The sequence below is a fragment of the Pituophis catenifer genome, unplaced genomic scaffold (assembly GCF_029215685.1).
Source record: "Pituophis catenifer annectens isolate HBS135680 unplaced genomic scaffold, rPitCat1.0.hap2 SCAF_5, whole genome shotgun sequence".
In the NCBI taxonomy this organism is placed as follows: domain Eukaryota; kingdom Metazoa; phylum Chordata; class Lepidosauria; order Squamata; family Colubridae; genus Pituophis; species Pituophis catenifer.
Window position 1 is genome coordinate 13,116,665 of NW_027256885.1, and position 18,840 is coordinate 13,135,504.

The window sequence follows — 18,840 nt, forward strand, 5'->3', positions numbered from 1 at the left end:
GGATCTGTCCATTGTGCTGAATTCTCTCACTGAGACTCCGTATGAACTGTTGAGGACCACCAGTCTTCGCCTTTTGACATGTAAGGTCACCTTTCTTTTGGTGATTACCTCGGCCAGACACATCTCAGAAATTGCTGCTCTCTCCATGTGGAGCCATCTCTGCGTTTTTCATGCTGATCGGGTGGTCCTTAGGCTCGATCCATCGTTTATTCCCAAGATTAATACTACGTTTCATCGGATGCAAGAATTGATCCTTCCAGATTTCTGTCCTAATCCGTCCCATTCACTGGAGAGACGCTGGCATTCCCTGGATGTTCGGAGGGCTCTCCGTATCTACCTTAAGAGGACGGCTGCCGTACGGCGTATGGAGTCGTTATTTGTTTCTTTCCTTCCATTTTCTCTAGGCACCAGAGTGTCCTCTTCTACCATAAGCAGATGGATCCGTCAAACAATTGCAAAAGCCTATGAACTCCGCTCTTTGCCTCGACCGTCGGGTTTGACAGCACATTCTACTCGCAGTGCGGCCACTTTGGCAGCATGGGCCACTCAGGCATCCTTGCTTGAGATCTGTAGGGCGGCAACGTGGTCTTCTCCTTCCCCGTTTGTTAAACACTACAAAATAGACAAATTTGCCTCGGCTGAGGCAGCTTTTGGACGTCGGGTGTTACAAAGGGTTCTGGAAGGTGGGGAGTCCTCCGGCCAGACTGAGCCCACCCGTTCTTAGGGACAATAAGCTTTGGTATGTCCCATGCCTGGCTGCTGTCTCCACCCATACGGAGAAGGGGCGTTGGCTTACCTGAGATGCTCCTTCTCGTTCAGTGGAGACAGCAACCGGCCCCACCCGTAGGCAGTCTGGCCTCCTGTTTTTTTACTAATCCTTTGTTTTTTGTCTCCCATCACATCGAGTCTGTATCTTCGTCTTCGCAAAAAGCTGGAAGCCCCTAGCAAGGAAGGCGGGACTTAACAACTTCAACAGACTCAGTCCTTCAATCTGATAGGCGAGAACTACCCATGCCTGGCTGCTGTCTCCACTGAACGAGAAGGAGCGTCTCAGGTAAGCCAATGCCCCTTCTAGTCCAGCTTTAGGCACAAAGACAGTTGAGTGACCTTGGGCCAGTCATTCTTTCTCAGCCCTCAGAAGGAACCAATGGCAGACTTGTCAGAATATTCATGAACTAGCAGAGACATGGAAACAAGGTCAGCCAATGAATAGGCATAGCAACTGGATCAGCCAATGAGGGCTGTTTTGGAAACAGAAACTTAAGCAATAGGTCTGGGTGTGGCTTAGCTCTGTGCTCAGCTCTAAAACAAAACTAGTTTGCTCTGAACTCTGAACTGAAACTGATCTCTCCTCTCTACCACGTTGGAAGAACCACTCTTGGTATTGTATATATGTCTCATGTGTTATTATGTATATAAAGAAGTTAATGAATCCTGCTGGATCAGTTATCTGTGTGTGCTTTCTGGATGTGATTTCTGCAATAAACTGACAAAACTGCTGCTGAAATTTTGCCAAGAAAACTGTAGGTACTTGTCCAAGCAGTTGCCAGGAGTCAGCACTGACTTGGCATAAAAAATGTTTCTTTCTGGCTACAAACATAGTTGCCTTTCCCCCCCACTACCTACAGCTTTGCATTTAATGGTTAACAAAAAGCTATGGGTCAAACATGACACAGCCCACTAAATGTCAGCAAAGGACACAATTTAACAGTGAACTCAGTTTATATAATTTTGTAGAAGCTAAGGGGATGGCTGAAGGGGAGAAAGGAAGTATGTCCTGAATGGTTTCTTTGTATTTGGTTAGAGAAATATTTTAAGAGGGCTAAAGAAAAGACAGCTTAAAGGGGTTAAGCAAGTGGGGGGGGGAGCTGTGGGAGAAATTGTTAGAAGCAATGGCCATCCCATTGACTACCCATTATTTAGAATAAATAGAATAGAATAAATTGTTTGGTTACAGCAATACAATAAGACGTGATTGCGAATGGAAAAGATTTTCACAACTTATTTGAAAAAGGAGGGGAAAACCCTGATGTCAAGAGAGAAAAAGGAAGACGGGAGAAAGAAAAATCGGAGTCAGACGTCCTTAACCAACTGTTCAAGAAATCAGCATCACAAATGACAGCGTTAAATAAAAATTTCCAGCAATCACAAGAGAGAATACTAAATAAAATGAAATAAAAGCGGAACTAAAAACTGCAATTATGAATATAGCAAAGAGTGTGCAGGCCAACACAAAAAAGTTATCAAAGTTAAAAACAGATTAACTACAAAGCAGCTCAGCTACAAAATCCAAAACCAAGAGACTATATATTTCATTCAGCAATACATCAAGCATTTTCAAGAATTGACATGTGCTGGGTCTTTAAAGTGCGTACACTATTACAGGGAAGTAGAGATTCTCATACATCAATCACAATTCTTTTAAATGGAGGATGTATGACAGGCTGTTACTCCTGGAAAGCATATTACTCGTGTGCAAAAAAAGAGACACAAATACATCTTACATAAAGGATATTCTTATAAGGTTTGCAACAAATCAGAAAGTATGGGAATAAATTGTACAAGAGAACAGAAATCGTAGAACTTGCAGAATTCTGTAAGAAATTATATTCCAAGCACAATATTGACAAAGAAGGCTTGATCATACACTGGAGACTTAAATTTAAACAATTTACCAAACAATATTGATTAATATTAAGCAAACCCATAACAATTTAAGAGACCAAAGAATCAATGTAAAAAATTTAAAACGAGAAGGCAGCAGTAACATTCCTAGATGCAGAAGCAGCTTTTGATAACTTTGGAGTGCCCTTACAAGCATTTTTACTTGTAATTTACAGGAATTTACTACAATGTAAAGTTTGGTTGTATTGATGGCAAAGAGATTGTAGCAAATGGAACACTCTCCACATATTTTCCAATAAATAAAGCTACAAGACAAAGGTGCCTACTTCTCCATTATTATTTGCGTTAGAAGTTTTCACAGATTCAGAAAGACAAATATTTTGGATCAAAATTCTGGGAGAATACTACAAAATGAAATGTTATGCAGACAATATAGTATTAACTATTATTCTTTTTTTAAAAAAAAGTTTTTTATTTTTATTTCTTATACACATATTGTAAATGTACGTTCTCTTATCCATAATTAATCATATATATACATATTTTTTCTAATGAAAGCATAAAAATAAGACATTTTAATTACATTTGGGGTTGCTCTTCTACCCTCTCTTTTCCCTCTTTTCACAACAAACCTTCTTTCTTTCCCCTCCCTCCCTCCTCTCCTCTTCTTTCTTCCTCCTCCTCTCCTCTCCTCCCCTACTTCCCCTTCCTCTCCCCCACTCCTCCCCTCTTTTCCCCCTTTCTCGCCTTCTCTCCTGCTCTTGTCCCCTATCCTTTCTTCCATTCCTCTCTCTCCCTCTCCTCCTCTTTCCCTCTCCTCCTCTTTCCTTTCTTTCTCCTTTGTTGTGCAATATTTCCCTTATTTGGTATCCGAGCAACTCCAATTTTCTACTAATACATACTTTATTTTCAATTTCTTTCCCATTTTATCCAATCTATCATTTCATAATTGTACATTTATATTTATAATCTTCTTTCTCCCCCCACCATCCCCCTTTTCCATTTACTCTGGTGTCATCTGTGTTTCTATTTCTTTTTTATCTTATCCCTCATTTGAGTTTCTGTTATCTATATCATTTATCTATTAACTTTTATTCATATTTCTTTTCTATCCATACATAGAATCTTTCCCATGTTTTGAAATACACCGATTCCTCTGTATCTTTTATTCTTAGCGTCAATCTATTCATTTCAGCACAGTCTAAAATCTTTTTTATTACTTCACCTTCTGACGGGATTTTCTCTGTCTTCCAATTTTGTGCAAATACAATTCTTGCTGCTGTTATTATATGTATAATTAAGTATACTTCTTCTTTGCTATAGCTTTCTGGCAAAATACCCAATAGAAAAATCTCTAGTTTTAATTCTATAGGTTTATGTAACATTTCCTCTAACCATATCCGAATTCTAGACCAATAGTTTTTTGCTTCCGTACATGACCACCACATATGATAATATGATCCCGGCAAATGCAGACATTTCCAGCATTTAGCTGATTTATCTTTAAACATTTTTGCTAGTCTTTCTGGTGGCATATGCCATTTATAAAACATTTTATATAAATTTTCTTTATATGCAGTTGCCATAGTCAATTTATAATTCCTTTTCCATAGTTGTTGCCATTTCTCTAATTCTATTGTATAACCAAAGTTTTTTGCCCATGTTATCATTGTCTCTTTTACTTCTTCATCTTCTAATCTAATCTGCAGTAGATAATTATACAACCTTTTAATCATTTTTTCATCCTTTCTAGTCATTATCTGATCCAACTCTGATTTCCCCAAATTAAAACTTCCCATCTTGATCTAGTAATTGAGTTATCAGTTTCCTTTCTTTTTCCTTTTTCCTTTTATATGCCAGCCATCTTCCTGGTTTATTTGCATTTCCAAAAAAATTTTGCTTTGTTGATTTTATTTTCCTTACCAAGTCTTCATTCTCAATTAAGTTCAGTTTATGTTTTTCCAAGCCCATTAGATTTTTTATTTTTTTGTCTTGTGGGTTTTTTTGCAATTCTTTCTCTAATTTCTAATACTCCTCTTCCAATTTCTTTTGAGTTTGTCTATTCTGTTTATTTTTTTTCCTGTATAAGTCATTACCAAGCCCCTTATATATGCTTTACTAGTATCCCATACACTTTGTAATGATGTATCTTTTCTGTTTTCTTTAAAGAAAAAAGTCAATTCTTTTTCCATATATTGTATAAAGTCTTTCTCATTTAATAAGCTTTGATTTAATGTCCATCGCATTCTTTTTCTTTGTCCTTTCCATCATCATTATTGGATTGTGATCTGCCCATATATTTGCTTAGTATTAACTATTATTCAACTCTGTGTATTCAACTACAGAGCTCTATGAGCTCCAAAAGAGCTCTAAAATCTTCAGTGAATCCTCTGGATAGAAGATTAATGAAAAAAGTACAAAGATATAACAAAATAAGAGAGGAAGATGACTTAGTGACAAAAGCGTCTGATTGTGAGATAAGGAAAAAATGAAATATTTGGGACTCTATTTGACAGGGTGCAACAAAAACATATTTCAGAACAACCATAATAAATCATGGAAAAAATAAAATGAGCTTGATAGGTGGAGAAACCTAAACCTTCATTGGCTAAGACTTATCAAGACAATAAAAATGAACGTGCAAATCAAGATGAACTTCTTATTCTAAATAAGATTAAATTATTCTGTATTCTGATAGCATCAAGATCACGAGAAGTAATACTGTGCTTCCCTGAAAATAAGACCCTGTCTTATATTTTTTTAAAAGTCTGAAATAAGCGCTTGGCCTTATTGCCATGTGCTCAAAAGCCTGATTGGGCTTATTATCAGGGGATGTCTTATTTTGGGGAAAACAGGATAGTACCACTAGTAAGGCCACATTTGGAATACTGCATCCAATTCTGGTCTCCATGATACCAAAAAAAAAAAAAAAAATGCTGAGATCCTAGAAAGTGCAGGGAAGAGCAAAGATGATAAGGGCTCTGGAGGCTAAACTGTATGATGAACAGTTAAGGGAACTAGGTATGTCTAGCCTAATAAAGAGAAGGATTAGGGATGACATGATAGCTGTCTTCCGGTACTTGAGGGGCAGTCACAGAGAAGGGGGGACTTATTCTCCAAAGCACCTGAGGGCAGGACAAGAAGTAATGGGTGGAGATCCTACCTGGAACTAAGGAAAATTTCCTGACAGTGACAACAATTAACCAATGAAACAGCTTACCTCCTGGAGTTGTGGGTGCTCCATCGCTGGAGGTTTTCAAGAAAAGATTGGACATCCGTTTGTCCAGGATGATATAAAGTCTCCTGCCTTGGGCAAGGGGTTGGACTAGAAGACCTCCAAGGTCCCTCTAGCCCTATGATTGTGTTTCTATGTAAGTTGTCTTATGGATAACATAATGTGTATAATCTCAGACGAATATCAATCATAAAAATAGCCAAATTAGCCAATGAATTTATAATATAAAGAAACAAAAGAAAAGAAATTGAAAGGACTTCTTATAAGACAAATTTTGTTTGAAAATATAGAATCTTCTAAAAGCAAGATTGTGACTCCAGCATTCACCGCAAAGTCAATGCCTTTTATTTCAGGGACAACTACAGCAAGCAATATTAAAATCACATATGTCAGTATGGTACATCCAGACTGAAAGTTGGCAATATAGGAAGAACTGATCAGTGAAGGTAGGAATTTATCAAGGTTGGAGTATTAAGAAATTGCTGGAAGAATAGTGTTATCTCGAGAAAGAAAGAAAAGAACCTTGAGAAGGATGATATGGGCTTCCAGTTAAAATGGCTGACTGACCAATCTGGGGGGAGTTTTCTCTGGACCAAAACTTATTCAACTACTAACAAGGGAACCATGTTCCTTTAGTTTATATGACTCTCCTTAGAGAGAGTTCTAGAATCGCCCCAAAAGATCCTCCATACAGCAGTGGAATTACGTGTAAGAAAGTTACCAAACCGCTGAGGCAATTCCACAAGTACCTGCCAATGTGAAGGACTTAACTGTAATTTTGGAATATAAATCTGACACCAATCTCTAATGATTATGGTTTAAATACAAGCCTTCCAGCACAATTGAAAGAAGAGTTCCAAGTAAATCTAGAGTTTTCAAGAGAACAAGTTTGGGACTTTTCCTTCATGGATACTAACTAGGTTGAGAATCCCTTGAAAAAAAGAGAAGTTTATAATTACTTGATAGACATTCCAGAGAAGAAAAAGATTTTATTTTATGAGGAGAAGCTGGAGGGAGTGGCTTAAACTTAAGGAGCTAATTGGAGTTGGGATGGATTTTTACCAGTCTGTAGACGTAATAAGAAAGCTCTAATGCAGTGATGGCTAACCTTTTCCGGACTGAGTGCCCAAAGTGCTCCTGAACCCCCAAAATGCAATGCACGTGTGCCCCGCATATGTGCCCCACCCCCACACATGCACAGCAGAGACCTGAAGAACAACTGGCCGACGGGAGGCATGCGCACATGCACAGCGGAGCTGAACTGGGACAACGGCTCACGTGCCCACAGAGAGGGCGCTGTGTGCCACCTCTGGCACGCATGCCATAGGTTCACCATCATGGCTCTAATGTATGGTTTTGTGTTTATAAAGTGGGTTTGAAAATGGGAGGGGGGGTGTCTTTTCTTTATAATGCTTGAGTAATTACTAAAGCTTGTAAAATATTACTGAAAGTGAATTTGAAAGTATGTACTGTGTGTTAAGAGGAAGTTTCAAAAAAGATATACAGTACTAGAATTAATTGACTTTAGAAATATTTTTAAAGAAAAGTTCAGAGTTTTAAAATAGATGTTAAAAAGTTTTTTTCCCCTTTAAGGTTAAAGAATTTAAAATAGAATAACAGAGTTGGAAGGGACCTTGGAGGTCTTCTAGTCCAACCCCCTGCTTAGGCAGGAAACCCTACACCACTTCAGACAAATGGTTATCCAACATCTTCTTAAAAACTTCCAGTCTTGGTGCATTCACAACTTCTGGAGGCAAGTTGTTCCACTGATTAATTGTTCTGTCCGGAAATTTCTCCTTAGTTCTAGGTTGCTTATTTATTTATTTATTTATTTAATTTGTATGCCGCCCCTCTCCGAAGACTCAGGGCAGCTCACAATGCATTTAAAATCATTATAAAAAACATTTAAGAATTAAAAACATTAAAACTCATTCACACCATTCATGGCCGGATCTCGCCGGATCGCAAGAGCGAGATCAACGGCCCCAGGCCTGCCGGAAAAGCCAGGTCTTCACCGCTTTTCGGAAGGCCAATAGGGTGGGGATGGTCCGGACCTCAGGAGGTAACTGGTTCCAGAGAGCTGGGGCAGCCACAGACAAGGCCCTCCCCCGCGGACCCGCCAGCCGGCATTGTTTAGCTGACAGGACCCGAAGGAGACCAACTCTGTGGGATCTTACCGGTCGTTGGGAGCTATGCGGTGGAAGGCGGTCTTGAAGATACCCTGACCCTGAGCCATGTAGGGCTTTAAAGGTAATAACCAACACCTTGAATTGTGACCGGAGACCAATAGGGAGCCAGTGCAGCTCGCGGAGAATTGGTGTAATGTGGGTGTACCTAGGTGCACCCACGACAGCTCGCGTGGCTGCATTCTGGACCAACTGTAGTCTCCGAACACTTTTCAAGGGTAGCCCCATGTAGAGTGCATTGCAATAATCTAACCATGAGGTGACAAGGGCATGAGTGACCGTGAGGAGAGCCTCCTGATCCAAGTAGGGTCGCAATTGGTGCACCAGGTGAACCTGTGCAAAGGTCCCCCTAGCCACAGCTGTCAGATGTTGCTCTAATCTTAGCTGTGAGTCTAGGAGGACACCCAAATTGCGAGCCCGTTCTGAGGGGGACAATTCCCCCCCCCCGAACCAAGGATGGACAATCGACATAGTCTTTAGGAGGCAATACCCACAGCCACTCGGTCTTGTCTGGGTTAAATCTGAGCCTGTTGACTCCCATCCAGACCCTCACAGCCTCCAGGCACCGGCCCATCACATCTACCGCATCACTGAATTGACGCGGGGTAGAGATATACAGCTGGGTATCATCAGCGTATTGCTGATACCTCACCCCGTATTGTCGGATGATCTCACCCAGTGGCTTCATGTAGATGTTAAATAGGAGGGGAGAGAGGACCGAGCCCTGAGGCACCCCGCAAACGAGGGGCCTAGGGATCGACCTCTGTCCTCCTACCAACACTGACTGTGATTGACCAGAGAGATAGGAGGAGAACCACCGTAACACAGTGCCTCCCACTCCCAGCTCCCTTAGTTGTCCCAGAAGGATACCATGGTCAAGCTTCTTTCCTTGATTAGTTTCTTGTCCTACCCTCAGGTGCTTTGGAGAATAGCTTGACTCCCTCTTCTTTGTGGCAGCCCCTTAGATATTGGAACACTGCTATCATGTCTCCCCTAGTCCTTCTTTTCATTAAACTAGACATACCCAGTTCCTGCAACCATTCTTCATATGTTTTAACCTCCAGTCCCCTAATCATCTTTGTTGCTCTTCTCTACACTCTTTCTAGAGTCTCCACATCTTTTTTACATCATGGCGACCAAAACTGAATGCAGTATTCCAAGCGTGGCCTTACCAAGGCATTATAAAGTGGTATTAACACTTCACGTGATCTTGAGTCTATCCCTCTGTTTATGCAGCCTAGAACTGTGTTGGCTTTTTTGGCAGCTGCAGCACACTAATGGCTCATATTTAAATGGTTGTCCACTAGGACTCCAAGATCCCTCTCACAGTTACTACTATTGAGCGAGGTACCACATATACTGTACCTCCTGTGCATTTTGTTTTTCTTGCCTAAATGTAGAACCTTGCTTTTTTCACCATTGAATTTCATTTTGTTAGATAGTGCCCAATGTTCAAGTCTGTCAAGATCCTTCTGTATCTTTTTTTTTGATTTTTTTTTTAAACAAACATAAAAACATAAAGCCATCTTCAATTACACTCAGTGTGTCGGTTGGTTACAGGTCTTTTGTGTATCTTCACCATATTCATAACTCACAGTTTACCTAATTTCTCATATTATCAATCTAATATATATCTATGTATTATTGTTCTCCTTAATCATTTATTTGACTATAGCTAGTCTTCCCTCATTTTATACGAAATATTCTAAGATTTAAATTAATTTGTATTATAACATTCATTTCATCATCCTAAATCGATGCAATAATACATCTTTATGTTATATTTTATATACTTCTACCATTCTTATATTATAAAAATCTCTATCATATTTCATTTCCATATTTTTTTATCTAACCATTGATAAAGTAAGTCCCATATCTTATAATATTGTTTATCTTCTTGTTCTCTAATTTCAAATGTCAATTTGCTCATTTCAGCACATTCCATTATTTTCTTAATAACTTCTTGCGTTGGTGTTTTCTCATTTTTCCAGTTTTTAGCAAATACAATTCTAGCCGCTGTTAACACATTCACAATCAAATACCTCAATTCTCTATTATATATTCCAGGTACAATCCCCAATAAAAAAATCTGGTTTAAAATCTATGTGTTTTTTTGTCATTTTTTCCAGCCATGTGTGGATTTTAGTCCAGTATCTTTTGGCTTCTGCACACGTCCACCACATATGGTAATATGAACCCGGTATCTGATGACATTTCCAAGATTTTTCAGATTTATTCTTGAACATTCTGGCTATTCTCGTCAGGGGTAGATGCCACCTGTAAAACATCTTATACAAATTTTCTTTATATGCAGTTGAGATTGTCATTTTATAATTTTGCGACCACAATTCTTGCCATTTCTCTAAATCTATCCCATGTCCAAAATTTTCCCCCCAAACAATCATTGTTTCTTTAACTTGTTGTTCTTCCAATTTAACCTCTAATAAATATCCATATAATTTTTTAATTACATTTTCATCAGTACCTGTTAGAATGTTATCTAAATTAGTCAAATTATCATAAAAACCTTCTGTCTTAAAATCTTCATATCTAGAATGTATTTGCAAATAAGAAAACCAATTCATCTTTATACCTTGTTCTTCTAATTCTTGCATAGATTTAAGTTCACCCTTTTCATTCAATAATTCACTATATCTAACAATTTGTTCCTTTCTAAATGTTATTGAATATGAGAACGCTTCAATAGTTGATAACCAGACTGGAATTTCTAAATAATTTTGTCTTTTAATCTTCTCCCAATTTAATAGCAAAGTCTCTCGTATAAAGTGTCTTCTAAAATACCCCTGTTTTTTTGTTCCCTTGTACCATAAAAAAGCATGCCACCCCAACAACAAATCATGTCCTTCTAAAGTCAATAATCTAGTATTTCTTAAAGTTATCCATTCCTTGATCCACATCAAATTTGTCGCTTGATAATATAATTCCCAATTAGGCAAGCCAAATCCTCCTCTTATTCTAGCATCTTGCAACAATTTTAGTTTTATCCTCGCTTTTTTTCTCTGCCAAATATATTTCAACACTATTTTATTTAAATATTCAAAAAAAATCTTTCCCCAACCTAATTGGAATTGTCTGGAACAAATAGAGAATTCTAGGTAGTATATTCATCTTAATCGTTGATATTCTCCCTATTAATGATAGTTGTAAATTTTCCCACTTTGCCAAGTCTGTCACTATCTGTTGTTTGAGTTTATTGTAATTGTTCTCTTTAACTGTACTACATCTTGCTGTCAAGTATATCCCCAAGTACTTAACCTTATTTGTGACCTGTATCTTCAGTACTTCAGCCAGCTCTTCTTTTTGTTTTGTTAACATATTTTTTTCAAAATCTTAATTTTGTCTTTATTTATTTTCAAACCTGCTACTTTTCTATATTCTCCTATCTTGTCTATCAGTTTAATTGCTGTTTCTAATGGATCTTCAAGAATAAAAACCAGGTCGTCTGCGAATGCTTGCAATTTGTATTCTTCCTTTTGAATTTTCATTCCTTTTATATCTTTTTCTTCTCTGATATTTCTGTTTAGCACTTCTAATGTTAACACAAACAACAGAGGTGACAGTGGACAACCTTGTCTCATTCCTTTTTTTATTTCAATAGACTCTTGTCAATTCTCCATTTATCATTACTTTTGCTGTTTGTTTGTGATATATAGCTTCTATGGCTTGAATAAATTTTCTACCAAAGCCCATCTGCTCCAGCTGTAATAACATAAATCACCAATTCACATTATCGAAGGCTTTCTGTGCATCTACAAATATCAAAGCCATTTGTTTTTCAGGATGTGCCTCATAATATTCCAAAGTGTTCAGAATTATCCTCATATTCTCTTTAATCTGTCTTTTTGGCAGAAACCCATTTTGATTAGAATGTATGAAATTATTTAAATATCTTTTAAATTTTTCTGCCAGTATTGAAGTGAAGATTTTATAGTCTGAATTTAGCAGGGATAGGCCTATAATTCTTGATTTGTTGTGGGTCAGTATCCTCCTTTGGAACAAGTGTAATATATGCTTCTGACCATGACTTGGACAATTTCATCTTTGACATGACTTCATTCATGACTTTCCAACAGTGGGAGACTCAACAACTCCTGTAGTGTCTTATAATATTCCACTGGCAGTCCATCCGGGCCTGGTGCCTTCCCATTCTTTTGTTTTTTAAGTGCTTCAGTTAATTCCATCATCGTTATATTTCCTTCTAACATCATTTCAGTGTCTTTAGAAATCTGGGGTAAATTCGCTTTCTGCAGGTACTGTTTAGCACTTTCCTCCTCAATGTTCTCTTGCTCATAAGAGTTTTCTATAATAATCTTGTATAATTTTTTTCTTCTCTTTATTTCCATATCTAATTTGCCCTTGAACATCTACTAGTTGTGTTATTTTTCTTGATTCTCTCTCTTTTTTCAGTTTGTATGCTAACCATCTACCTGGTTTATTTGCGTCTTCAAAATAGTTGTTTGGCACGTCTAATTTTTTGTGCTAAATCCTCTTTTTCTATTAATCCCATTTTATGTTTAATTGTGTCCATTTTTATTTTAATGTCCTTTTTTGGTGGAAATTTCTGTAATTCTTTTTCAAGTTTCTTATAATCATCCTCTAATGTTTTATAAGCTTGTCTTTTCTTAGTGTTTCTTTTCCTTGTATAGTCTATTATCAAACCTCTAGCATAGGCCTTCATTGTATCCCAAAGATTTTGCATTGATGTGTCCTCTTTTCTATTTTCTTTTTTAAAAAAGCCAATTCTTTTTCCATTTTCTGTACAAATTCCTTTTCTTTTAATATTGTATTATTTAAGGTCCATCTAGATCTTCTCCTTTGTCCTTTCCATTTCATTGTCATTGGGTTATGATCTGCTCAGGTGTTTGCTTCTATGTCAATTTCTTCTATGTTAGAAGTCAAATCCATTGTCGGCCATATCATGTCTATTCTAGACCATGATGAGTGTCTATTTGAATAAAAAGTATATTGTCTATTTTTTGCATTTCTTTCTCTCCATGCATCTTTTAAGTTTATTTCCTCAATCATTTTAAAGAAGGATTTCGGAAGAATCTTTCTACTTTGCTTTGTTCTTTTCTGTGTATTGTAATCTAAATTCTCATCTAGTATACCATTGAAGTCTCCCATCATGCAAATATTATCATAGTCCAATTCAATTATTTTCATATGTAATTTTCTATAAAATTCTTCTTATCATTTGGAGCATATATTGCTATTAAAAGTATTTTCATATTATTATCTGTTATTTCCACCATCAAAATTCTTCCATCGTCATCTGAATAAATTTGCTCTGCTGGAGTTGTGTCTCTAATATATAAAGGTCTATACCCATGATGGCGAACCTATGGCACGCGTGCCACAGGTGGCACGCAGAGCCCTCTCTGAGGGCACATCAGCCATTGCCCCAGCCCAGCTCCACTGCGCATGCACGCATGCCTCCCTCCGCCCAGCTGGTCATTGGGTCTCTGCCACGCATGCGTGGGGGGTGGGGCACATGCATGGATGCACATGTGCGGTGGGGGCGGGACGCATGCACGGGGGTACAGGTTGGTGCAGGAGGCTTTCCAGGCCCAAAATGGGGTGCGGGGCCCCCGTTTTAGGCCTGGAAAGCCGCCTGTACCAACCTGGAAGCCAAAATGGGGCGCGGGGGGACACATGCACAGGGGGCTGGGGTGCATGCATGGGAAACCGCGCATGCCCAGGGGGTGCTTGCATTGCATTTTGGGGGTTCTGGCACGCATGCGTGCATTCACGCATGCACACGCACCCTTTGGGCACTTGGCACCAAAAAGGTTAACCATCACTATGGCAATGTCATTTTCCCCCCCTTTAATATTGACCCAAATGCATTCAAGATAATTTTCATCATTGTTGTGCTCTATTTCTGTAGAGATGTAGTTATTTCTTATATATAGTGCAACTCTACCTCCTCTTTTATTTGGTCTATTTCTTTTAAATAATTTAAATCCCTCTAGCTGTATGTTCAATTTGAAAGAGTGTAATGAATTTTGTTAATATAAATGAAATATATATTACTTCCCACAACAAGGAAAAAAGTAGAGGTTACATTGACTGTTTTGTGTAAAGAAAAGAACACATCTAGTGTATGTTACTGTGTAAAAGCAAAAAGCTGAGGCTGTAATGTTATCTTCTACTGTGCTAAAAAGAGTCAGAAGTCAGTGGTTTTCATTCCCCTTTTCCCTCCCCTAGTTTCCCATTATTTTCATTTTCCTTTGTATTTTATATTCTGATAAACTAATAAAATTTGAATTGAGAAGGATGACACAATTTTGAAACACTGAGACATAATGAAGATTACCTATTATATGAATTATTACTGAAATATGACATTGGAAATTGGAAAAGAGAAACTTTGCTAATCATACAAGTTTGGAAGACCAGAATTGGAGAATATGCACCAAGACAAATTCCTTTTGTGTCCAATCACACGTGGCCAATAAAAAATTCTATTCTATTTGTATTTCTATTTCTATTCTATTCTATATCCATAATAGAAGTCTAACCAAATTTAGTATAAATAATGGCTCCCTTATATACTGTACATCACATAGCAAGGGAAATTTAAAGATTTGGAATACTGTTTCCAGGAAAAGAGGCATGAGACCAACCAAAAATAACACATGAAAGGATTTAACCTTGAAGGTTATTGCTAGTTATCTTCTTAAGTGTAAAGTACAAATACTAGGTATGGTTGTTGGTTGGGGAAACAAATGGAAGAGAAGGGGAGAATGTTATCACTAAAAAGTTTTTCCATAGGGCTTTTACTAATGCTTACAGGTAATTCTTGACTTATGACCATATTTGGGACCGAAACTTCTGTTACTAAGTGATGCAGTCACTAAATGAGTCATGCCTGATTTTACTTTTTTTTTCTGCAGTCATTAAGCAAATCACCATGGTCGTTAAGTGAATCCAGCTTCCACCATTGACTCTGTTGGAAGCCCCCTGGGAAGGTCACAAATGGTGATCACATGACTGGGATGCTGTAACTGTTGTTAGTACATGCTGGTTGCCAAGCACCCAAATTTTGATCACATGACTGCAGGGATGCTGCAACATTTGTAAATGTGAGGACTGGTTATATGTCACTTTTTTCAGTGCCATCATAATTTTGATCAGGAAATGGTCATAAGTTGAGGACTACCTGTATTTTTTTTACTTTGTTTTTTATTCTAGTATAAACTTTCTCAACAATTGTTGAATTTTGAACTAAAAAAGTTATTAGAGATGAAAAGAAAGAAAACCATTGTTCTAACCTTGGGTTAAGGAATTTGTGGACTCTCCAATATGGGCTGAATTTTTAATTCTCACTTTCAGACTGTGGCCCATACTTCCTTGGCTGATGAAATCTGTAATCTAGCAACTTTTGGAGAGGCCAGGTGCTACCCTTCCCAACTCTAAAAGTAATAAGATTTATCAGGCTAACAAAAATAAAGATCTCAACCCAAAAAATAACACACCACTACGTGTCTTTGAAGCATGCTGTCACAATTGAGGAATTATCTTGAGGGCTTTGTTTAGTATTGTAATAGGACAAGGAAATAATGATTGGTGCCTGAGGTGTGGTAAAAAGTGACTCATGAAAGTACTGTGGGTATATTTGTTTTCGCAGGTCTGTTTGGCTGCAGTGGGCCTAGTAGGTGACTTATGTCGGGCTTTGCAGTCCAACATTCTGCCATTTTGTGATGAGGTTATGCAGCTGCTTTTAGAAAATTTGGGGGTGAGTACATTGATGGCCTAAAAACAAAAGGAAAATTCCACATCTATCATTGAAAGAAACCTAAAAAATTGTAGCAGAAGTGTAAACATTGATATTATGGCTTGTTTGCAGTATAAATAGAAGATATACTTCTAATGTATGTATGAAATTATGAAAAATATTAAAATGTCATAATTTCTATTAAGACCTAATGAGTGCCAGTTAATAACATGTGACACCTATTTTTTAAAAATGTATTTTCATCAATTGCTCACCAAATTGATTAAGTTGGCTAATCTTTTAGTGACCAGCAAATCTGGTAGTAATATGATGATGGGTAATACTGGGTTGCTGAGACTTGGGGGTATATACAGTCCTCTCTGTATTTGAAGATTGAGGCCTATTGAATGAGTGAAAAATATGCTGAGAACTAAAATACTTTTCAATTTTGTTAATATACAGGTGAAACTCGAAAAATTAGAATATCGTGCAAAAGTTTATTTATTTCAGTAATGCAACTTAAAAGGTGAAACTAATATATGAGATAGACTCATTACATGCAAAGTGAGATAGTTCAAGCCTTGATTTGTCATAATTTTGATGATTATGGCTTACAGCTCATGAAAACCCCAAATTCACAATCTCAGAAAATTAGAATATTACATGAAATCAATAAAACAAGGATTGTACATAGAACAATATCGGACCTCTGAAAAGTATAAGCATGCATATGTACTCAGTACTTGGTTTGGACCCCTTTTGCATCAATTACTGCCTCAATGCGGCATGGCATGGATGCTATCAGACTGTGGCACTGCTGAGGTGTTATGGAAGACCAGGATGCTTCAATAGCGGCCTTCAGCTCTTCTGCATTGTTCGGTCTCATGTCTCTCATCTTTCTCCTGGCAATGCCCCATAAATTCTCTATGGGGTTCAGGTCAGGCGAGTTTGCTGGCCAATCAAGCACAGTAATCCCATGGACATTGAACCAGGTTTTGGTACTTTTGGCAGTGTGGGCAGGTGCCAGGTCCTGCTGGAAAATGAAGTCAGCATCCCCATAAAGCTCGTCTGCGGAAGGAAGCATGAAGTGCTCCAAAATCTCCTGATAGACAGCTGCATTGACCCTGGACTTAATGAAGCACAGTGGACCAACACCAGCAGATGACATGGCTCCCCAAATCAACACAGACTGTGGAAACTTCACACTGGACTTCAAGCATCTTGCAGTGTGTGCCTCTCCATTCTTCCTCCAGACTCTGGGTCCTTGGTTTCCAAATGAGATGCAAAAGTTGCTCTCATCAGAAAAGATGACTTTTTTTCTTTAGCCCAGGTAAGACGCTTCTGATGTTGTTTGTTGTTCAGGAGCGGCTTGACAAGAGGAATACGACATTTGAAGCCCATGTCCAGGATCCGTCTGTGTGTGGTGGTTCTTGATGCACTGACTCCAGCCTCAGTCCACTCCTTGTGAAAGTCCCCAACACTTTTGAATGGCCTTTTCCTGGCAATCCTCTCCATCCTTGCTGCTTGTGCACCTTTTTCTTCCACACTTTTCCCTTCCACATAACTTTCTATTAATGTGCTTTGATACAGCACTTTGGGAACATCCAACTTCTTTTGCAATTACCTTTTGAGGCTTTCCCTCCTTATGGAGGGTGTCAATGATGGTTTTCTGCACAACTGTCAGATCAGCAGTCTTTCCCATGATTGTGATTCCTACTGAACCAGACTGAGAGACCATTTAAAGGCTCAGGAACCCTTTGCAGGTGTTATGGCTTAATTAGCTGATTAGAGTGGGACACTTTGAGCCTAGAATATGGAACCTTTTGACAATATTCTAATTTTCTGAGATTGTGAATTTGGGGTTTTCATGAGCTGTAAGCCATAATCATCAAAAGTATGACAAATCAAGGCTTGAACTATCTTGCTTTGCATGTAATGAGTCTATCTCATATATTAGTTTCACCTTTTAAGTTGCATTACTGAAATAAATGAACTTTTGCACGATATTCTAATTTTTCGAGTTTCACCTGTAAAATGGGAAAAGTCCTGAACACCTTTGGGACAATGTCTGATAAAATTTAAGTATCCAATTTAACAATGTAATTTCTAAAAGCTAAACTGCTTATTGTGAATAAAATGACAGTTTGTCTTTACAGAATGAAAATGTGCACCAATCTGTTAAACCACAAATTCTCTCAGTATTTGGAGACATTGCTCTTGCAATTGGAGGGGAATTTAAAAAATACTTAGAAGTTGTATTGAATACTCTACAGCAGGCTTCTCAAACCCAGGTTGATAAGGTATACAATCTTTGGGACTGTCATATGTTCGAGATGATGGATGGATGCTAACTAGAACAGTAATCCCAAACTAACTCCTTTTTATGTTTGGCCTTAGTCTGATTATGATATGGTAGACTACCTGAATGAACTGCGAGAGACCTGCCTGGAAGCATACACAGGCATCATTCAGGGTCTGAAAGGAGATCAAGAGAATGTACATCGTGAGTCCTTTTCATTTTCTCAAGTACCACAAATATTAACCTCTGTGCATGAGATTCAGTTTCTGTCATTGTTTACTCACTCCTGTTAATGGAAAATTGTCAGTGCAAGCCTCTTTATTTGCTTTGGTTTTAGATTGGGACTATTGCCTTAGAAAATGTGGTTGTATTCTTTATTCTCCTTGTATGAGCTCTCAGGGTATTTTTGGTTGTCAGAGGTGGAGTTAACATAAATGGCCTATTTTTGCAAGTTACCAAATGCCCTTTGTTTACATCTATATTTTTACAAAAAAACAATAACCACAACCCTTTCCCAACTTAAAATGAAACAGGTACATGCACCAATGCTACTCTCAGTATAGGTTTCCATTTAGAGCCTCTCTTCCTGAGTTCATCCTGAACAGTTGTAATGTTTCCTGTTTAAATATACTGATACATTTTGGGAATAGATTGGTGTGTACCCAGTCCAGTCTAAGAAATCAGATTTTCAGAATAGTGAGACATTTTGGGGGTGAACAAAAGTTTTCAGATTTGGGGAGATTAACTTCTGTGG

At 38.0% G+C, this 18,840-nt stretch overlaps 1 protein-coding gene across 3 annotated transcripts in view; it reads left to right on the top strand.

Annotated features, from left to right (window-relative positions):
- The window catches only part of KPNB1 (karyopherin subunit beta 1), a 178,010-nt gene that overhangs the window by 122,856 nt on the left and 36,314 nt on the right, over positions 1 to 18,840 (top strand). For all 3 annotated transcript variants that reach the window (XR_011600455.1, XM_070944451.1, XM_070944450.1), the window contains exons 17-19: positions 15,701 to 15,808; positions 17,944 to 18,087; positions 18,185 to 18,290. Coding sequence is in view for 2 of the 3 variants with exons in the window: in XM_070944451.1 (XP_070800552.1) it covers positions 15,701 to 15,808; positions 17,944 to 18,087; positions 18,185 to 18,290 (358 nt within the window). In the remaining variant the exon portion in view is untranslated. The remainder of the gene's footprint in view (positions 1 to 15,700; positions 15,809 to 17,943; positions 18,088 to 18,184; positions 18,291 to 18,840) is intronic.